At 45.3% G+C, this 22,824-nt stretch overlaps 1 protein-coding gene across 6 annotated transcripts in view; it reads right to left on the bottom strand.

Moving 5' to 3' along the window:
• The window catches only part of LOC122187422 (plasmanylethanolamine desaturase-like), a 31,112-nt gene extending 8,736 nt beyond the window's left edge, over positions 1-22,376 (bottom strand). The window contains exons 1-9 of one of the 6 annotated variants that reach the window (XR_006181308.1): positions 22,121-22,376; positions 19,242-19,361; positions 16,424-16,537; positions 8,940-9,031; positions 7,734-7,878; positions 6,916-7,128; positions 4,360-4,769; positions 2,181-2,327; positions 199-704 (exon numbers count right to left, since the gene is read on the bottom strand). Coding sequence is in view for 4 of the 6 variants with exons in the window: in XM_042884915.1 (XP_042740849.1) it covers positions 4,648-4,769; positions 6,916-7,128; positions 7,734-7,878; positions 8,940-9,031; positions 16,424-16,537; positions 19,242-19,361; positions 22,121-22,376 (1,062 nt within the window). In the remaining 2 variants the exon portion in view is untranslated. Of the gene's footprint in view, positions 1-198; positions 705-2,180; positions 2,328-3,607; positions 4,770-6,915; positions 7,129-7,733; positions 7,879-8,939; positions 9,032-16,423; positions 16,538-19,241; positions 19,362-22,120 lie in introns of those variants that run through there. The other 5 variants (XR_006181307.1, XM_042884915.1, XM_042884916.1 and 2 more) reach the window with 5 other exon arrangements.
• Between the last annotated feature and the right edge of the window lie 448 nt (positions 22,377-22,824).

Raw genomic sequence — 22,824 nt, 5'->3', positions numbered from 1 at the left:
GCCGCGTCAACCCAACGCGGGAAGCGAGGCCTCGCGGTGCGGGCGGGCGCGCGCTAAAGGCGAGGCGGCGGCGGCGAGCTCTGTGGTGCGCGCGGGAAGCCTTGTCGCGCGGGCGGGCGCACACGAGCTTAGCCGCGCTTTCTGTTTGGCGGGGGGTGCCCGAGCTGTTCGTGCACCCCCCAGGTCGGCAGCCGGCTTGTCTCGGGGAAAGCAGAGCCCTAACTCCTGCAGAGGCGGTTGAAGCACGGGCTTTTAAGACATCCTATAAGACTCCAATGGAATTAACAATTGCCAAACCACGTTCGTTATGGCCAGAACACAGGCAGCATTTAGCTTCTAATGATCTTAAATTACCCACAGTCACTTGGTAATAATCTCATGTTGTTTATGTATTTTCTTGCCAAACGTCTTCCCATTACATTTTCAGCTAAGGAAAATATCAGTGGTGTAACACGGTCATTTCATTCGCTGACATTCTCTTGTTGCAGTCAAACACTGGCAGCAACCTGTGCTGCACGAGCGGATAGCACCGTGCTGCTGCGTGCGCTCCGTGCAGCTCCTGTGACCACAGCCCAGGTGAGCAGGCAGCAGCCCTTGGTGCTCGAGCCCGTGATCCAGGCCCTCCCTTCTGCAGCAGGGAAGACACGGCGCAGATGGCTGTCCCCACTGTGCTCCTGAAGGCTGGCACTATCCAGATATGGAATCTGGAAAAGCCAAGGCCAGATGAGACACAACAGCAGGAGGACCTACAGCGCTGTGCTTCATCAGCACAATTTTTCCTTAGCTCTCTATAATCAGTACAGTAAGAAGAAGGAAACAAACAATAACAACAAAAACCTGAAAGGAAATGAATTAATGAATTCTGCTTTGTCTTACACTATATATTCCCAAAATTTTGTCCTGAGACATCACATAGAAATTTCACAGAAATTATTACTAAGTAAAAGATTTAAAGGCTCATTACTGTCATTCAAACCCTTATTCTGTTACATCAACTCCAAAGAGCACAGCTTTTAGCTGCAAACAGCCACGGTACCATTTCTACCAGTTATTCATTGATGCTGCTTTAAAAATAGCAACACCAGTCTTGCTGGTTAGACTACAATTTAATCCTAAGGCTTTATTTCAGACAGGCTGAGAGCAGCAGAGGAAGCGAACAGGGCAGAAGCTAGGTGGCACGATTGCTCAGCAAACCTGACCAGGAGCTGGGGGTGCAGATGCCAGGTGCTCCCGTTGGAACTGCTGCAGTTCTGGGGCAAGGTGGGTGCTCAGTGCAGCCCCACTGCAGCAGTCCCCTCCCCTCTGTGCCAGGTGCGGGAGGGGATAACAGGTATGGGCACTTCGCGACAGCCCAAACCTCCTACTTTGGACCCGCTCCATGCAGGGATTGAGGCAGCATTTTGCCAGGCTGCTGCTGCTGGAGGCTGTTCTGCACCCCTCCTGCTGCTGTTCTGGGAACTACAGGACACCGTGCAGTTGTTCCTCGCTTTCGCAGAGCTAATGCTTCCCCTTGTAGACAAGGCCCCAAACAACTGTGCTACGGTTGCTCTGCAGCACTAGAGATGCAAAAATGAGGAATCTGCTCCCACTTGTTCCTTGCAGTGCCATGAGCAACATGGTGAGACAACCACAAAGCCAGGGAAGCCACCAGCCTGGCAACATGCTGCCCTGGAGCCCCAGGGAGCAGAAGGCCATCTGCATCTTTCTGAGAAGTGACAGAGTGAAACCAAGCAATCTCTACAAGTGTCAGTCACACTGAAGCACAGGCCCTCAGAGGGGCTGGTTTTGTTTTAGCTCTAATCTGTTCCTAATCAACTTAAGGCAAATTCATCTTAAGCCAGATTTACATCTGTTGAGAAGGATCCACGTTGTTTTTTGCTCCAGAATCACCATGTGGACTTGACAGAGGCACCTACTGCTTTAAAAAGGTGAAGGAGCTCCTGGAATCCATCAGAAAGACCAGAACCAAGCCAGCATTCATTAACACTCTGCTAAGGACACTGCTTTACTCAACTCCAGTGAATTGAGCAGAAAGGAAGGGAGTAGGACAGGAGAGAGAGAAAACCAAGGACTAGAAAGCTGTTAGAATATGAATTACGGGAGCCTCAGGACAGAACGAGACATGAATTTAGATTTCTGTCAAGATATGAGAGGTAACTATTACTGCTCTTTGTACTCACAGCTTTGTACTCTATACTCCTAGAACTGTAGGAACTTGCACACTGGAATGGGAGAAGAGGGAGAAGTGTTCTTTGTTCTGGGCACACGATTGTTTGCGTCCCCACCACAGCAGTATTCATCACGTTTTAGTTCAACTTCTGTCACACCTGTTACACCAAAGAAATTTAAAATAAGTTTTAGCCACAAGTTGTGAATATTACTGGATCTAACTTAACTGATTCAAAGTAATGAACATCACATCAGCTTGCCCAATAGGGGAACCTACCATTCTTCCCACAAAAATTTATAGTCATGTATCAGTCTGTGATATACAAAAGTCAGTACCTGGAAATTAGAACTAGCTTTATCATTACGTGTTCTAGGAACTACTTTGACCCAACAGATACGGCACAGAATCAAGCTTCATAAATACCTGGATTGAAGAGAAGCAACATTAATTAACAAAGAGCTTGACATCCTGTAACAACCTCCCCTAACCAGGCTGGCAGATTCTGGCCGCTGCCCCCAGCACTGCGTGTTCCTATGCATGGCCTTCTTCACTGAGGCTGGTCTTGGGAGACCTTGGGTGAGAGCTGCCCTTTTCAACAAGGGCAACACAAAATCACACAGTTATTTTCCTCAGTAGCATTATAAAAGGAATACTCCTCCCTTTTCCTCAGTTTCAACTAAATGCTTACCAAACTGCTCTTTACCATCAAAGCTACATGGAGACCCCAGCACTGACTGTAACAATTGGAGAAGATGATTTCACATAATAGTAAAAATGCTGTCCTTAAGGGTCTGAATCATTTAAGCATATTAAACACTTGGTACCTGTAGTACCAACTGTGACTTTATTTGTAGAAGCCAGCTCAGACTTCAGCATTCATCAGTTCTCACTGAAGGAGAGTTGCCAAGTCCCAACCCTTCAATGTGTCATCCATCACTGAAAATTGGTACTTGAAAGCTTACACACACAGCAAGGTCAAGGTCAGTCTGAACCTACGACTTAAAAAACCCTTACCACACACTTCAGGAAAGTACAGTATAAACTCAATACAGTTTACAACTAGTGAAGAGAATCTTCGGTTTGACCTTCAGTAAGATTTCATTTAGAAGAGAATTAAACAAGAAGCAAACCACATTCACTCAATTCAGTGCCTGTTGGATGTAAACACTTAATATTGTGCTAAGGGAATTTTTTTTCCCAATCTTATCCTTAGCATCCAATGCCATTGCAGCTAATTGCACTTCTGGAAAGGTGCTGACGTCTGGTGTAATGCAATACTGAGCTCCTAACAAAGCTGAAGAACAAGTCACCACTTCAACCTAAACAAGGCTTAACAGGCTGCAAAATACTCAGGTGCTTGGAACTGCATTTTACAATCAAGTGATCAAGTCTGGACTAAATGCTGAGAATGTATGAATGAAGAACAGCAACAAGTCATAACAAATGTGATCAGTATTATCCAGTTGCTCTGTTATAAATATATTATATACATTCAAACATCACATTAAAATATTATTCCGTTACACCAGAAGAGATTAAGGCTTTATATTATTTACAGAAACAAGCAAGCACCTTAAAAAAAATATGAACAAAACATCAGTCATTGACGTTTCCCTTCTAACATTACAAGTTTGATACCTTGAGCTCTCGAATACAGCTATTTGCAATGTGCCCAATGCTATAACTATTTCAAACATTTATTGTCAGGGTAGGAAACACTTAATAGAAGGCTCAGCAGTGAGCACTCCACACAAACAAATGCAAGCATGTGCTGTGCCCTCCCTCTCCTCAGGCAGTTGTTAAGGTACAACTGAAGGCTTATACAGAAACGGTTTGCCCGATTTCATGTAGAGAGTAGAACAATTTTATGTTAAGGGAAACTGAGGACACTTAAGGATTCATGATCCACTGGTGGAGTGGGATTCTCAAAGTTCTGTTCCACATTACATCAGTTAGATTCAACATGATAGCAAAGATGGAGCTGCAAGTTTACCAAACAAAGAGTGCATTGAACAGTGACAATTTTATAGGCTTCCAGTACTGCCACACTGTTTTCATGCAGTGTTATTTGGACTCAAACATGAAGTGACAAACTGTGGTCACCATTCCCCCCAGAGGTCTTAGGCAACAAGCTATTTTTGAAGTGTTAAATAATGTTGATACAACACGTTTACAAAGCCACCACGTACCAATGAAGTAACTGTCCTGCCTTCTGGCTTGCCTGACAGCTTTACAAAATACAGTGATGAAGTACTTTCTAGGATGTAAGCGACTTGGCTAAACAAAAGGTGCTCAGTAAAAGTAATCATCTTCAAGTATTGTTTTAAGAATTAGTTCTTTAAATTACAGTCTGTTAGCACTTCTTAGTTTGTGCTTTAGAGTCTGTTATTTCTTTGCAGGTCTTGAATTTGGCTGATGGCTTCTTTAAAAAAAAAAAATTGGCAACAAAGGTAAGGACTGCAGACGGCTGGCAAAAGTTATTTAATTTTCTGAGCCCATTTCATGTCATCTGCTCTTGGCTTCTCCCCAGTAAGTCCTTGGATCATGTTCTCCAAACACCTCCAGAATCCAATCTTCTCTAATGGATAGTTCAGCCAACCTAAGTGGAAGAAAAAAAAAAGTTCATCACAGCATCCAAAGTATTGCAGTATTCAGTGACATCTTTAATTTAAATACAAAGGAAATAGCTAAGAGGTGGACTACAGCCACTGCAAAGCTGTCACAAAGAGGTCATCAAGTTTAACTGATGTGTGTTAAAAGCAAGATGTTTGTATTAGCAGCACTTCAGATTCAGCACTGACATTCAAACAAACAAGACCCAGCAATTTCAATTATTTCCCCTCTAGGTTAGTTTCCCCATGACCAAGAGCCAGCATGGCTTTTTCCCCGTTTTCCCCACTAGTTTGTACAGCAGGACAATACACACACGTAACATGATACTGAAATGCATTATGAGTGCTACTTACACTTTCTAGAAAAACTGAGATCTCAGGAACCTAAACAATGCTAAGAATAAAGTAAAAACTTTTCCTTACAAAAAGCCTCAAGCATTGATAGTGCCAGTATCAATGTTCCCTTTTAAAGTACTTTTATTTTCACCCAGGGAAGGCATAACACATTTAAGTTTGCTTAACTGATTGCTATTAAAGCTGTGGTGGGGAAGCCTTGCTGTAGCACCATGCTGCACTTAACAGAAGCAGAAGGTGAACAGTTCCTGGATTAAAAGGACAGCACTGCTAGCAGAATGCACCCAAAAGCACGCAGCTCAGCTAACCTCACTTCTGCTTCCAAGTCACCAGGAAGGCTTCAACGGGTTGATATGGGACAGGCTCCTTGTACTTACGTAAAAATGGCACTAAATGGCATAATGTAACAAAAGTTTAATGCATCTTTCCTAGCTTGCAAATTTAGGGTAGTTTAAGTGCTTAGTAGGATTGTGAGGCTGAAGTCATACAGGTTTAATAGGCCTCACGATGAATTCAGAAGGGCTTTGATGTGTATTTCTGAAACAAGGAAAAAAAGCAAAAGGAAACAACAGCAAAGGAAAGGCAGAATGAAGACGTTGTAACCACAATGGGAACAGTGAGCTAGCAGCAGTTCTGCTAGAGGAAAGGGACAGCAGAAGTGCACAGGTCAGCTCTTAAAGCATACTCCTTGGATGTGGCTGTCTTCTCTTAAATGTGCTCTGCACTTACTAACTAACAAGTGTATTACAGTAACTACTCGTATTTCACACAGTGAAGGTTCACTTTAAATAGCACATGGATAGCTTATTTCTGTCCTTTCCATCGTTCATGTTCTAGAAAAGCAATTATGACTACAGAAACACTACTCCACTGAAAAAAAAAAAATAAAAAAATCAAATATACAATCTATCACACTGCTTCACATCACAGTAAAATGGTATGAAGATTTTTTTAAAATTTTAAACAAGAACAAAGAAGTAACTAGCTCAAGAACACTGAACAGTCCAGCTCCAACTTTCAGTGTTCTACTGTATCACTTCAGGACATAGTGGGACTGAAAAAACTCATGAGGTGCCAAGATTTTTATGATCATCTGTGAAGTCAAGTTTCTTAGAAATTGTAATTCTGGTCATAAGAACTAGATTTGTTTCCTGATAGAGATTTCAAAACTGACAGAAACTGCTTGTAAAAGCCAACAACAGAAGTAAGAACAATAGCTTATTTCCAGTCATCTGATTGACTTGATAGCTTGTTCAGAACTGTGCAACACTGGTGAGTATACCGGTCTCCACAGGAGGCACAGCACTGAACACAGACACAGGAACCTACAGTCAGTTTCCTCTAAGTCTGTCCTCTCCTCTGCCTCAAATGAGATAGAATAAATGATGAAAATCCAGAAGTTTTGCTTTCGAAATGAAAATTCAAGGCGAGCTGCACTGGCAGATGAAATGATGCTCTTTGAGCAAGAAGTATCAGTAGCTTTAGCACTTCAGTGAGCAAAATGTGTTGCTAGGATGAGGTTCCCAAGATACTGGGCAATTAGATCTCAATAAGACTGCCTACCTCACTGAAAGTTATCTTCTATCCAGTCATAAATCTTACTCATTTTTTTAATGTAACAATAATAATTATGGCTGCAGGAGCTCTTACTAAAACTTACAACATGCCTTTTTCTGTATTTAATAGACTGTCACTAAATTACATCTTGCCATGGGAATTATACAAGACTACCAAAAAACCAAAATCCAACACTTTGCAGTATGAACCAGATGACAGTACCAGTTGTAATGCAGAAGTATGTCTCATGTGGAGACACATGGTGAATCCTGTGATGTTTCCGAGGCAGGATAACATGCCAGTCCTGTAGAAAGATGACCCAGCGTGGAAGACCAAAATACGTGTGAGACCACTTGTGAATCTGGTTCGTCATGGTTATGAAGATGATAAGGGCAAAGACATAGCACTCCCAAGGACATGTTTCATACAGTGCTTCTGCAAAACAAGATTTGTATCTTTAAATAGTTTTTCATAAAAAAGTAAATTTCTACTAGGAAAGTGTGGTATTGCTCAGCCAGACCTGACTGGAACTGCAGGAAATATCAAGGGCCTCAAAAAAGTTGCTTCAGCAAATGTCGTAAGAGCCATTGAGCCATAAATAGCTTCCATATATCACAAGAAAGACTGGGATATGTCAGCATTGCCAAGTTGCAGTAAACAGGAAGTTAAACCCTGAATTTTTATCTATGAAATTAAATTAATCATCTTTAATTCTTGCTCGTCTAGCATTCAATTAAAGTACTTCTACACACAGATGAAGCATTTAATGTGGTTTACAGCAAAGAGTTTTCTTGCTTAGTTTGATTTCTTGCTGTAGGAGAAGTTTACTTCTAATACTTCCTTAGAAGACTCTTCAGAGATTTGTTGTTGGGCTAAAGAAAATGTTTGCTTCCCCTTCAAGTAAAACAGTTTCCCTCCCCTGCTCCTCTAGGGAGGACTGTGTTTCCAACAGCAATTATTTGTCATCTCACATTCATTGATTTCTTCTATCCTCATCAACAAAAATGCCAAATCCACGTAAGTCGTGGCTAACAGCTTACCTGGGGAAAAGGAAACAAATTTGTATGCCATGTTTGCCAATGGGACCAACGTCATGAAGCAGTTGTCTCCGTTGGTCTCTATGAAATCATGCCTGGTAATTGCTGTAGGGTCAATATGATGTTCTCTAAAGGGTCTGATGAAAGCCTGAGAAAACAAGTTGAGAAAATGTGTCCCAAGATTTATCATGGAAAGAAAAAAAGAAAAACCTGAAATGGCATCTGAATATACAGTCTCAGAAGAGAGAGAGTGCAAAAGTAGTAAGTAGGAGAGGGATAGTAAAACAAGGATAGTTATTTGCCTCCAACACACGTGTAGTTCATGCAGAGGCATTCTCATCATTGTGAGCCCTGCTGTTAGTGTAATACAGTTTCCTGCGGCGCTTTTTTTCCCCCTTGACACATGTTCCACAGATACAGACAGTAATGGACTACTAAACCTGTTGAAGGCAAACAAAATTAAGTTCAAAATCAACAGGCTGAATTTCACTGAGCTGGTTCTCTTATTTCTGAATAACTGCAAGGAATATCCCATATACACTTTTTTTTTTTTTTTTTTTTAAGAGAATGTACTAATATTAGACTGTGAGGAACAACTAACGGTAGTTATGAGAAAGGCTATCTTAAAAAACAGGTTACCGTTTATTATGTCAGTACATTTTCCTCTAAGTATCTGGCATTTTTAGCTTTGTGTGTAATACATCATTTACAATAGCAGCCGGAGGCACCAAGAAGTAGAAAAACCTTTCACTAGAGCTTCTTCATATTTTCTATAGAACTGCTAAAGAGTTCAGCTGCAGGAACAGAACTCTTGGTGAAGCAGGACAGGGAAATTCTGTACTTCCACCTCTTGGAAGCTCTATATAAGTCTAGTCAGGTTTCTACACTTGTGTGCCACAAGCTATTTCACTGCCACTTGGGAAGGCTTGTGAACACTGGTATTGCAGATCTGTGTGCAAAGCTAATCAGGGTGATAAAATGTAACAGCATCACCTCGCACATGTCACCAGGACAACATGTAAGCATGGTGCTTGGAGCACCGCACCAGCAATATATTGTGCCATTAAGAAGAGGACAGTACAAAGCAGAGGAGTTGGTTACGCCTGCAAGCTGCAAGAAGGGTACCTGTCCAACACAGCTGAGAATACTGGAAGTGTTTCAGAACAGGATTTCATTATTTTTTAATGTTTAAGGATAAGAATCTCAAACCTTTCCAACAATGGGTAGCTCCACAGATCCCCAGGTGTCTGCCCCCCAGTGAAATAATCCTGATAGAAAGTCTGCTGTAATTACACCTGCAACTTGAATGAAGAGAGACATACAGTTAGATATGCAAAATCATTTTTTTACTGATACATCCACACTGTCTACTTGTTTTCACAGATTTATTTGCTTATCTACTTTTACATCAGATGTTTACAGCCAGGTGAGATCTACCCAACCTGAATACATCTAAGGCCAAGTAACTAGGAACAATGGTTAACAAGGTATCGAGTGGACAGCTTTTCACTATAAACAATGAGCTTTGTCTCTGTCCATCTCCTAGAGAAGAGCTTGTTAATCTTTGCAATTGCTGGCACACAAAAGATTAATACATTTAAACCATGTCATTTAGATCATTTTCAAATGCGCCTTCTCCCTGGATCTACCCACCTTTCTTCATTCACAGTGTTTAACAGATTATTTGCTACAATTATAGCTGCTAAAACTACTCCAAAAATGCTACTGCCAGCAGACCCTTCTTCTTCTCCCTTGGTCCCTTGTATCTGCAGGCAAGGAACACAGAACTACGACATTCCACACAAGCAACAATGAAGAAATCACTCCATGGCACAGGAAGACTGCTGACTAAATAAGATCGGAATGGCAAACAACTTGGTGCCTTTATCACCTGCCATGCTTCAGGCAGCGGCCCAGGTTCATGACTCACTCTACGGGACAGCCCACACCTGTCACACTTTGACACCACTTCAGGTACACCATTAAACACAGTTTGCTACAATAGAATTTTTCCAGATGACAGGTTCTAAATTCTTGCCATTGGCACCAATTAAAGATAATTTTCAGTTCTTGCATTCTTGCACATTTCTGCCTTCCTTCTCTGGATAATCCTGTACCCACTATTCAAGTTTCGGGGCAATCCTGACACTTAAGAGTAAGAACATAAGAGATGTTATTTGATCAGAACAGCAGTACATTTTCCAGTCAGTCACAGATCTGTCAGATGTTGTTCACAAATACACAATTGTTCTGCATCTGTAGAAGAAATCCTACTCCCAGGTTCCTAAGCCCTTGAGAAATAGTTTCCAACGCAGTCCGAGATGCCCTCCTGCATAAGTGCTACTGCCAGGATCTTGACACTTTTGAGGAAGAAAATTCAAAAATTGCCCTTGTTTGTAACTTGGAGGCTGGGGGAATATAACAGACAGTACAGCAATACAGCTGTAGCAGCACAGCACAGAGGAGGAACACTGCCTCGGGACCTGTGCACTCAAAGGATTTAAGACGGTCAGATGCTGCTCATCAAAGAACACAGACATTCAGAGGTACCAGTCGTAGCCTGCATGCCTTGCTCTGAGCAGTTTATTATAGAGGTTAACCAGATGAACTGTTTGAATCAAATCCAGATTTGAAGAATAAATCAGATTAAGAATCAGAGTCCTTTTCCACTGCAGTGCTGTCCTTTCAGGTTAGTACATATTGCAGAGAGCTGTGCCTGCTCAATTATTCTGAGACTGACCAACTGCTCAGTGCATGTACACACACCTGGCAGCTCTCTGGAGCATTAAAGCTCTGACAGGGAAAGGCAGAACACACCTCTTAGCTGCAGCTCTGGTTAAGCAGAAGTGCTACTCAGATTTCTAAACAGCTACTGCATTACATATGCACATGGGAACACAGTCTGATCTCAGTGCAAATCCCTCAAGAATCATACAAAAAGTTCATGCCAGCTGAGGTGCTACGTACCGAACTTGCAGTCTGCTGTAAAACGGTCACAGCAATAGAAATACAAATAGTGCTCATAGCGTGCGTTTCAAAGCATCTTAGTTAGCAATCCCCTCCTCTCATTTGATGGTCAGAGCATAAGGCACAGTCAGTTACTCCTGGCACGTCTAGGAGCTCAGGAAGGAGCCCGTAACTGCCTGCCTGCCCTCACCAACGCAGCCACAGGGCTGGGGCAGAGCGGCTGGAACTTAGTTCTTCAGTTTTCCCTGCTGATGTTTAGAGAAATCAGTTTGTCTGGGCAGCCTGGTCTAGTGGTTGACAACCATGCACACAGTAGAGGGGGTTGAAACTAGATGGCCTTTTTCAACCCAGGCCATTCTATGATCCTATGAAATTGCCCATTGTAACAGCCTCTGCAGAAGAAACAGCAGAGTTTCATAATGCAGGAGACTTATTTGTGCTCTGACTGCATTATTAACTCCTCTTCAGAGGTCTGGGAAGACAGCAGAACTTCTGGCTTTCTCCTCCACTGGCCAGAATTTGCTTCTCTGTCTGAAAACCTCCCTCAAGTGCAGCTTCTCCATCACAGAGCAAAGCTTTCTGTGGCAGGCAGGTGCACCTCTGCCTGCTAAGAACTTAGGCAAGGCAATTGCAACACATCTGTAATCCAAATCAAAAGTTATAAGCATTGGTATATCAGTTCCTCTTGCTTTAGTTCCAAACCATTCTGTTACTCCTCTCCCTCTCAAGAACTGAAGGCATCAGTGTCACAGGCTGGCAGGAGATATGCCAGGAATTAAAAACAACCAATGTGCATCTCCTTGTAAGTCATGCAATTTACACCAGCCCTGACTTGGACCTCACCTGATCTTCTAACCACCAACCAGGGCATTTTGGTCGGCTGCCTCAAGAGTCCATTTTATGAAGTTCTTCTAACACAAGCGGGATTGCTGAAGAACAGGTTTTTGCTTTTTTAGAACATGAAGAAGGACCAGATTGTTCTGTCACTATTGATCAAGTGCTCTTAAGCTTCAGGGCACAGCACTTTCCTCCGGTACACATGGCACAGTATACTTCACGTACAGCCTTCTCCTGGTTACATTTTGCTGAGCTTATCCTTCACCTCTACATTCCTTCTGTCTCCGTCGCCCTCATTACAAAAAGGGAGAAACAGGCTAACATGGCACCTACTTCACCAAAATGCTTTCTTTCCACATTACAGATTCCCCCTGCTGAATCCACCTGGATTCAACCCAAGCAGCCCAAATTCTTAAAGGAAGAAGCGCCCACCACTATGTTTGTGTATCATCTTATTGCAGTGAATACAGCCCACACTTTATAAGCAGTAAGTTCTGTATGCTTGTTTCAGACAAAAAATGAAAGCTACACGAGCAGCACAGTGGCTTTGGAATCTGCATCCAGCAACCGAAAGAGCAAACAGCCTTGATTTGAGGGAAAGATATCCAAACAACGCTTTGCTCTACTACAAGTGAACACCGTTCTCGCTGAGGTAATCACCCTATTAACCCCCCAGTGCCTTCAGCACACTGCATTCTCAGAGCACACAACAACAGCAGGAAGAATAGCTAAAAGGCAAAAAACTGACCGCTCAACTAACAGCTCATACGTTGTGTGGATGCCAAATGGTAGAAAGCTGAAAGGAAAGAACAAAGGAGTATGAAGAGTTGTATGAAAAGAAGAAAAACACTGTACCGCAGGTCACACTTGCATCCTCCTGCAGACTCAGAAGGCATATCAGACACCAAAGAGTTAATCTCAGTGTTCTCATACACTTGGCATTGTCCCCAGTTATAAAAAATTAAGGTGTGCCTTTGGAAAACCAAAGCATGGGTGCTCAGTTACCTTCCTCTTGTGGAACTGATCTTGTTGCTCTGTCATCAAGGCTGGGATGGCAAGGTAGGACAGCCCAACAGCCCTGAGCATTAGTTAAGATTTAACTGTAAGGTCAGAAACGCAGGGTACAACAGCAGCATATGCGTATGGACTGTACCCAGCAGGTTTACACACTGTTAGAAGACAGACCTGTAAAGCACCAGGAAAATACTGCTCTGTACACATTAATTTCTCTACCTCCTACAGTCGAGCCCATCTCAGGTCTGCATCTGAGGAGAGAGTAAGTATGCTGAGAACACAGGGAGATACGGTGCTGCAGTTCAGAAGCAAGCTGCAGAAGCTTCTCAAAGCAGCAGGATTTTTTGCTGTGCAAGCAAACTGCTGAATCAGGAGAGAATGAAGGTGCACTTCAGCCAGCTGCAGGCATTTCAGACTAAGGGAGCACGACAGACACATCAGACTGCGAGAGTGGTTGTTCTCTCCCAGCTGTGACCCTTGGCAGACACCCGTGGGGCATTGCTGAGGAAGGAAGTGCTCGCTGGCACCAGGGATGTGCCAGGGAACACGCAGGGCACGACATTACTCACAGGCACAGGGCGCAGGATGGCAGCATGCTGACACAGATAGTGCTTGAGTCACGGCTGCTCTGCTCCTGCTGTGGCCTGTTGGGACACCAAGCAATACGCAGGAGCCAAGGCCACAGAAAGCTCACTGCTCCTCAAGTACCAAAGGGAAGACGCCACAGTCTGTGCTTAAGGCCTTCTCTTCTAAGAGAGCCATGTACAACTTCCTGCAGCCCAGCAGCTCCCAGGCACCAGCAGAAGGAAGCCAGAGCTGCATGCTTCAGGTATGGTGTGCAACAGACAGAGCGAGTCTGCGTGTTTGCAAAAAAAAAAAAAAAAAAAAAGTTTTACTTAACTAATAACATTATATAACAGCATTTTTAATCAGTGTATGTAAGGACTGTGTTATAGCACTGCGGGGCAGGGAAGTTTGGCCAATGTCACAACAGAGAAATGTCGCACTGTTCAGAAATCAAAATACTGAAGTATCAGCTGTTTGTTGCTTAAGTGCTTATAAAAATAAAACAACTCAGTCACCTGCATCCCACAGTCAGCAGCTTTACTTTGGTGCAGTCAGTTACAGCTTGGTGCAGGCAGGGCTGTGATGCTATGGCAAGCTGCGACACCAAGAACATAACCCCCTGAGCAGGTATAAAGCACACCAGCTTAAGAGCAAGAAGAAAACAGCTAATCATTCTGGTGAGGTCCAACTGAGAAAGTCAGAAAAGCTGACAGAGTGAGCAAGCAGAGAACAGCTGAGATTTGAAATAAAAGAAGGGTCTGGATTTTATGTGTCTCTAGGGCACAAACCGTGCAGCTTGTGACACTGCCAGAAGATACCAGGTGAAAGAGATCCCCAAGGAATAAGGATGCTATCTGTCCTGGAGGCAAGCATCTGCAGAACCCAAGGCAAATGTTCATCTCATAAAAGCATGCCTTGGCTGAGGATCACTACCCAATGAACTTGACTGGAACTGCATAATTTTATTTTCATATCTTCAATCTCAGTCTGTTAGTGCTAAGTAAGAGGATTATTCCTCTATTCCTACTATTTCCCCAGTTGATAGAGAGTTTGTGAAACACCTGGCATGTTTAAATAGCAAAATTCTGATAATCTTACCTAAGCCTCAGGTTCTTAAACAAGCACCACTGTGGGTACTTCTTCAGTAATATCTTAATTGCTTTCTTTCTGAAAATGTGTTTCTTTGTTAGTGCAGCCCTCCAGCACTACTGGGTGTTCTGAAGTGAAAGAGGCATCATTCTCGGTGAATGATAAAATTCACTGTAAAATTCTCCAGACAAAGCCTACTGCAACTTTAAGAAAGCCCCCAACAACACAGGAAGCAAACAGAGCCTTCCTTGTCTCTCAGCCACCGCAGCTGACATGAAGAGCAATAGCACATCTACTGAGCACACAAGCGAGCAGGGAAGCTCAGCTGGAGCTGTGCCACCAGCATTCCCCTGCTGCCAGGAGCATTAGGCAGGGAGACAGGCTCAGCCTTCCCTTGAGGGAATCGCCCACAGCTGTTCTACCAGAGAGCAGCTCCACACAGGGGGAGCTCATCTCTTAATCCAAGCGCACACAGCTGGTGCCACAAGCCGCTACCCAAGCAAAGCCAGCAGCTACATTTGTCACTGCACCTCCACAGCTCCCAGGGTCCTCTGCAGCAGGAAGGAACTGGACCTCCTGCACTGATCCGCTTTTAATGCAAGTAAGACAGAGGTAAGTTGTAGCAGTGCAGGGGGAAGTGCAACAAGATGTCTAGTGGAAGTTTTGCCACTTCCATGGCAACAACTGTGGTGTCTGTCTTCAAAAGAGACTACAGTTTAGGACGTAGAACAGCTGCGTGCAGTTACTGCAGAGGCAGCAGGTGTGGCTTATTAGGGCCAGCATTCAAAGGAGAACTTTCCTTTGCTAATAAAGATTTCCACACTCTAATTTCAAAGACATTTTTAATCAAAATTTCAAGCAGTAACTCATTTTAAAATGCAAAGTAAATAAAAAACACAGAATTACAGCAGAAGATTCTGCCTCTTGCTGTAAGGCACCAGGAACTGAAGCAGCTGACATACATGCAAAGCAGCCCACTTCATGGTGTGCTTCTGGCATCAGAGTGGCTTTGCTGCAACGCATGCCAGAGCTTCCATACATCACACCCTCCTCACTGGGCTCTGCGGTGCTGCTGACCAAGGCATGGCCTTGCAGCACAGCTACTAAAGCTTGAAAGAAAAAGGTTTCAAGTTTGAAAATGAACTGGGTAATTTCTTTCTGCACACACCCCCCCCTCCCCCTCCCCCGACAGTGCTCGTCTAAATAACAGTACATGTTAACAGGTCTCAAATAATTAATTCCCCATCAATCCCTCAAGTCAACAAAACCTAATTTTATCTTGTGCCATGTCACAATATGTTTCTAAAGATATTAGCATATGAGGCATTTTTATGCATACAAAAAGGTGACACAACTGTAACTAATTTCTAAGTCTACCCATTAAAAACATGACATGACTGCAGATAGAATTCAAGCAAACCTATTTGGCAAAAAGGCTTTAAAATCCTATAGAAATGAATGAAGAGGGGGAAAAAAAGAACCAGAATCCATACTGCAGTGTCATGGTTTTATGATTTTTGGTCATCAGTATTCCACACCATAACATCATGTAATGCATTGGGGGTGGGGTTTGATATCTGCCGAATGTTCGTCTGTCGGAGAAGAACTACATTTCCCCAGGAGACTTTGCGGTCAGCAAGGGGATATAACTCCAAGCAAGGTCACCTGATCCTTCTTCTTCTTCTTCGCCTGCTCTTCGCTGTCTGCGCTTCGCTATCTGCGCTTCGCTGCCTGCGCTTCGCCATCTGCACTTCACCGTCTGCACTTCAGTCTCTCAACTGGACTGCACTTCTCACCCCAGCATTGTGGTGAGGTCTATACAATTCAAACAGACTCTCTCTCTCTCTCTCTCTCTCTCTCTCTCTCTCTCATTGTATTTTACTGATACTATATTTAGTAAAATCATTTGTTCCACCTCAGATCAGTGCTGTTGTTTTCAAGTATTTTGGGGTCCCCTGCTTCCCCTTTCCCAGAGGCACGGATCCGCAGATCCCTCCGCCCTGCTGGTCACGGAACTGGGCCGGACCAGCCCATAAACCGTTGACACTGCAGCTTTTGCAATCCACGCTGCAGAGAGGCCCTGTACCTGGTTGGTATTAACATAATGCCTGTAGATATATCTCATGAATATTGAATAATGTTAGACAACACAAACTCCTCTGAAGGCAAAAGAGCTTTCTAGCTTAACGTCATTTGTTTTGGAAGGCTCTTCTACTTACCACACAAATAACACATAAGCCAGCCTTGTCCCCTGGAATTATTCAGCTTCAGTGAAGTGTCCAAGGCTGTTCCACTAAGTGATGTCTCACTGCAGGGGAACAGTTCAGCTGCATCTGGAAAATTGGGAATATTAAACCCTCCTTTGCAGCCAGCCTTCCTAACCGCCTACAAGAGGTTACTTGCACACACGTGTGCAAATAATACTGAATCCGAACCTACACAACTGTCACCTTGCACGAAGAGGGTAACTTTCATAGCTCATCAGCAGGTGAAGACATTCAGAACACAGCACAACTGGATTTGACATACAAAAAGAGACATCCATCCTCTGCTTACACTCTTCCGATCTTGTGAAGAAGGGAGCTGCCCCACAACAGCTAAAGCAGCACATAACACAAGGCACTCACATGGGTTCCTCCTCCTGTTCGTCAAGACAAGCTTTAGTCAGCACTGAAAGGCCTGCTCCAAAAGCTGTTCTGGAATAGCACCATAACGTCCCTGCCTGCTTTCTCACACTCAGCAGCACGGCGATGCACAGCAGGCTGTGAGCGCCCTGAGCAGCCTGCCTGCTCCCAGCACAGGAGTCGGTGCTCCCAGCCAGCAAGAACAGGACCAGACCTTCTGTCCCACTAATTTCTAGATTAAGTTATTCACAGCGTAGCCCACATTGCAGTTGTGTGCTTTTAAAGGCATTAAAAAAAAAAAAAAAAAAAAAAAAAAAAGGCTATGGCACAGCCTTTAATTGTAGACACAGAGCCTGAGCTAGGTAAAATGATACAGAAGGTTCAAACCACTCCCTGCTTTTTTGTTTGTTCTATTTAAAGAAAGGAAGTATTTACATAACAGCACACAGGGCATCCAGCAACCCTCCCAATGGCCTAGGCAGCGTATCAGATCCAGCCTATGGGATCACTGACTGCTTTGGGGTTTCTCCCACAGCTGTAACTTTCAAATACAAAGACCTGATGTCAACTCAGCACAGAGCAAGTTCAAACGTCTTTATTAGCAGAACATTTGTTCTGTGAGCTCAACTCAAAGGTCAGTATTCTAATCTAAGTGTCAGCAAAGCTTTGGACGGCGACACATCAAAGTTTGTGACCACCTTCCCTTCCCTGTTGTACTACATATGGTATTTAGAAAAGAGCACATTCAGGCAGATGGGTTTTACCAAACTTAACAAAAACTAATTACTGCTGTCATTCAGACACTACCCACACTTTACTTGAACAAATAATGCATTGACAGCAAAAACAAGATAACATGTGGTACTTATTATTTTATTGCACTTGTTTTTGTGCATGCTATCAATAATTTCCACACTACTTTATTTGCACAGAATCCAGATTCTGCCACTTTAATCATTCACTACTACTTAAACAACATTATCAGTAAATTGGCTGCTTTATCAGTTAAACCGGTAACCAGGATATCAGAGAACTTAAGCTTTTATCAATATTAATTTTGAGATGAAAGCCAGTTGCAAACAGATTGCTCTACAGGTTAGCAATCGTTACTGATTCCCTCCCATATCTGCTCTCATTGCAGTGGAGCAGTTCCTCCTGGCTCCTTTCGGTGCTGCTGCCCTGTTGGCCAAGAGCAGGAAGGGAGCTAGCATGATTCCTAGAGGGAGCACACTGCTATCCAAGGAAAAGACAGCAACCTCCCAACAGACAGAAGGCACTGCTGCAAAAATTCACAGCACTGTCAATGGTTTACAGGGTGGTAATAATAATATCACATATTATTGAATTTTCTGTGGGTTTTTTTTTTTTTAATTGATGGTAATACACAACTGTGATGAACAGGCGTTGTTCTTCTAAAACACAACGCGCCTCACAGTTTATTAAAAAAAACTGCTTTCATTATAAAGCACAGAAGCCAAACACCAGTATCCAGCTGTTACAATCAGAAAGATTAACGCAGTGGAAGGATGGTACAGAAACAAAACAGCAAAGGAACCAGCACAGATAGGATGGCATTTCACACAAAAAGTAAAGGCAAAGATCTTGGCTCGCAGAAAGGAGATCCTTCCCCACTTCCCTTAAGTGAGGTCTAAGAGAGGTGCAGCCAGGCTCCACCCCTTCTGCTCACACAGCTGAATTGCCTTCAACCTCTACTCCCAGGGCTGACTGGGTCTTTTCCCCGTGCTTAATCAGTGGTTCAGGCTGGGACTTAACAGTTCCCATACACTAGCTTATACAGATTGAGCCATCTTTTCAATGGCACAACTCAAAAAATCATGTAAACACCATACACCCCAAAACAGAAGTTCATAGAGCACTGGTTACGCACCAGCAACATACAAGAAGAGCTGCACAATGTCGAACTACTATTCTTCCCTCATTAAAAAAAAATCAGAAGCTTACCAGAAAATAACCAAAGAGAAGCATTGCAGAGCTGACTTCCAATCTTTTCAACCCAAGTCAAAAGCAAAGCAATCACAGATCTACCCACCAGTCAAGAACCAATGACAGTAACACTTCATAACACCAAAAACCCTCTGTTCATTGCAAGAAAGCCAAGCATTTGCAACTCACACCATATTTGAAGGGTCACTCAAGAAAGACCACTCCATACTGCCAAGACACAACAAAGTTAAATACTTCTGCACATCCGAGGCAAAGATAGGAAAGTGGAGACAAACAAGAGCAGTCATCTGAAGCTTTTGCAGATGGTTTCAGCTTCAGAGTCACTAAGTCAATCACATGCGTGCCATTTTTTTCCCTTCCCAGTAACAATTAAAGAGTAAAAGACTGCACATTTGTTTCCAGCATTACAAGAGACATTCTTGCCTTGTTCTTGTCACCTCTTACTTACATATCCCAACAATAATGGAGGGCGTGTGTTCAAGTCGCAAGTAGAAGAGAAGATTGTAAAAGTTGAAACAGATCAGAGAGAAGCATAAGATGACAGAGATCCACTCCTGTAGTCTTTTTCCTGTTGGAAAAGAATGAAAGAAAAAGTTTTACTTTTATCCAAGAGGACAAAAAGAAATCTGAGATAATACAGACTATTCTCCCACCCAGACGACTGCTCTGTTTGTCCAACAGGAAAATGAAACAAACTTATGCATGCCTCCATGAATAACATTTCGTGAAGCAACATTCCTCTTCCCTGAGCCACTGCTGACCTGTTCTCTCGCCCATGCCTAAAGTAACAGACACAAACCAGACATCAGCTCGTATTGTCCTGCTTTCCTCTTCCCCATAGGAATGCCTTTTTATTTTGTTTTATATTGTTTTGGGTTTGTTTTTTTTTTTTTTTTTCTTTTTCAAATCTGCACAGCACTGAACATTCAGAGCTGCAAGTACAACTGAATCTGGGAACAAACATCTGGCCTCAGACGCCCCACAGTTAAGTCACAGTCTCAGACCTCGTGAACAGGAAAAAGCATCATCCTGCTTGTTGGTGGCCCCAGAATTGCTTTCTGAACATTGTAAGTACGTTTCTGGGGCTTATTTATTTAACCCACAACTGCTGCAGCCTTATCTTTACCTTCCTGCTCTCGAGCAGAAAACCATGACTTCCTAGCCAGGCTGGTACAGCAAGAGGCTGAATAAGGAAAGAGAAATAGGGGCATAAATTCTCTCTTGTACCTATCTGTACTACTTAATGCCTCTATAGTTACCTCAAAAACAAACAAAAAAAACCCACACACAGACATCAGGTTATGGTAACGATTTTCACATTCAGGCTGAGAGGCTTTCTGCTGCTAATCACTGCTAGATTCTCACAGGGCACTGATGCTGAGAGGAAGGCAACACTCAAAGCGAGACCACATGGATTAAGGCATCAGAAACTTTAATACGTAATTGCCAGAGGCAGATCTGGGCTGCAACCCCAACCAGTCAGGTCAGCACCCACCTCCTCCAGGCCCAGCACAACTGCCTCAGCCCTAATACTAAATTAAGACACAAGAACAAGTGTATTTCAATATAGCACCAGAACACAACGTGGGAGATTCTATAAAGAGATCTCTGGAGTAACAAAAGTAAGAGTTAATTAACGTTCACTTTCTGTTTAAGAAAGCCACACCCTCATTAGGGGGCCTAAATGGGTTCGTCCTAGTGGATCAATTAGCAGTCTGCAGGGAAGCACCAGGCTCCTCACCAGGGAGCTCCATGGGCTCAGACTGTGCAAATGCTGCTGCCACTGAGTGTGGGATCCCAGGGCTGCCCTAAAGACCCCCAGGCCCAGCACTGGCACATCAGGAGAGCAAACAGCTGAAGGGCAGGAAGCCAGTGCCAAGAGCTTGTATTTGAAAAGCACTCACATTTCAATGCACATGGAAAGATAGGGATTCACTTAAAGAAACTGAGGAAGCACTACAGAGCCACGTTCACTCTGAACAGCTGTAACTCATGTCATTAAGAATTCAGTAGTCCAGCATCGCACGCTTATGCCAAAACACATTCTGATGCTGCTTATGTGTTATTTATGTAATGACCGGAGAAATCTGCACATCTAAAACATTACTGCAATTCACTGCTGCCAGACAGACACAGTGCTGCACAGACCTCCCAGGAGAACCATTCTGCAGATAACGACAGCAAGCTGAATTTGGAGGAAAATCTTTTCCACATAAGTGAGAGTATAGGGAACGCATTAAGTTGGTGACTGCTCTTCTGTGAAGCACAGGAATCAATCACCTCCAACAGCTTCTTCTCCCCTGACACGTTGAGATGACCGACACATGCTGCAATAAGCACAGATGTGCCTCAAACAATACAGAAAAAATGACAGACCTATGAGTGCCTTTTTTTTTTTTTAAACCATTACTTGGCTCTGTGCAAGCAGGAACACCTGCATCTCCATTTAGGACCTGAATGCCATGCTGAGCTGCTGGAAACTGCGAGCACACAGCTTGGAGTGCTGTGACACATCTGCTCCTTTGAGAGCCTTCATGTGTATGTGAAGCCTGTACTATGAACCACAGGAACACCTCGTGCTGCTCACACTGCCTGCTGATGCTTCAGACCTCTGACACACAGCAAGATTCGGGGAGATGAGCGGAGCAAAAGCTCAGCCTGCCCTCCCTGTTCACCTTCCTGAGGGGATGGGCACCTCAATGCAGTTCACGAAACACTGCTGTATGGAAGCTCCGGTCGGCAGCCCGCTTAGCGAGCAAGCTCATATATCTGCTTCTGGACGGAAAGGTTTTCTCCGGAGAGCTCATCTGGGCAGATCCCAGTTTAAAGCCTCTCCAAGAGCAGAACCGAGCTCAGCAGTGCGGAAAGTAGTTTCGCTTCACACCGACAGCTCCCCGACGTGCCGAGGTTGGGCTCAAAGCGCCCTGCGAGTCTCCACGTACGGATCGCGGCACCAAACGCAGAGCGGGGCCGAACTCGGCACTAACAGAGCCTTACGGAGCAGCATCGCGCGCAGCGAGGAGCGGACATCGCTCAGTGCAACACCCCAACGCGACCGCGCAAAGACCGCCCGAAGGCGTGAGCAGCGCAGCGCCGTCCCGCAGCCCCGCCCGGGCAGAGGCGCCGCATCGAGCCCCGCGCCCGGCCGCCTCCAACCGGCGCAGTGTGGCCCGGCGCGCTGATAGCAGGGCTGCCCGAGCCGACGCCGGGCGGGGCCGCGCCGCTCAGCGCCGCAGCGGGCCCGGTCCGTCCCGGAGGGATTCCGAGCGGAGCGGCGCCCCCGCCGCCCCCGTCCCGAGGAGCCACCGCGGGCCCCGCCGCCCCCACCTGGCGAATAGAGCTCGGCCAACTCGCGGGCCCCGGCGTGCTGCGCTCCCCAGCGCCGGCTGCCGCTCTCGGGTTCTTCCGAGGCCTCACCGGCCGGCCCCACCGCCTCCTCCCGCGGCGGCAGGCTCTCCATGGCCCGGCCGCGCGGCTCCGGGCCCCGGGGCGGCTGCTCCTCCTCCGTGCCGATGGGCAGCTGCGAGGGGCGCCCAGGGCCCGCCGAGGCGTCCAGCGACAGCACTGCGGCCCGCGGCAGCATCGGGAAATGGGGCCGGGCCGCGGGGGGGGAATGGAGAGGAGGAGCGGGGACGGCGGGCGCGGCTGGACACGCCCCCACCGCCGCGCGCCCCTCGTCGGCACCGCCACGCGACCTGCAGGCCAATGGGAAGAGGCGCTCGGTGCGGCGGGGCCAATGGCGTGGGGGGAGGGGCGGGAACACGGCTGGAGGCGCGCCGCGGGCACATCTGGCGACGGGAGCGCGCGGCGCGGCGGTGCCGCCGTCCCTGTGTCCGGCCGCGCTACTTTCTGCCGCCCCAAGGCTCAGCCGGGCCCGCCGGCCGCGCAGACCATCGCCGCGCCCCCACGTGGCCTCCTTCCGCGCCGCAGAGCCGGGACGGGGCAGCAGAGCTGCGACGGGAAGACCGCCCCGCAGTCCGCGCTCCGCCCGTTCCCGACAGGGGATCGCCTGCCCTCTGGCGGCGCCTCTG

This window comes from Lagopus leucura, unplaced genomic scaffold (genome assembly GCF_019238085.1).
Source record: "Lagopus leucura isolate 7727_CA_CO unplaced genomic scaffold, USGS_WTPT01 Super-Scaffold_100047, whole genome shotgun sequence".
Lineage (NCBI taxonomy): Eukaryota > Metazoa > Chordata > Aves > Galliformes > Phasianidae > Lagopus > Lagopus leucura.
The sequence above is the reverse complement of the archived record's forward strand: the minus strand, read 5'-3'. Positions and strand labels throughout refer to the sequence as shown.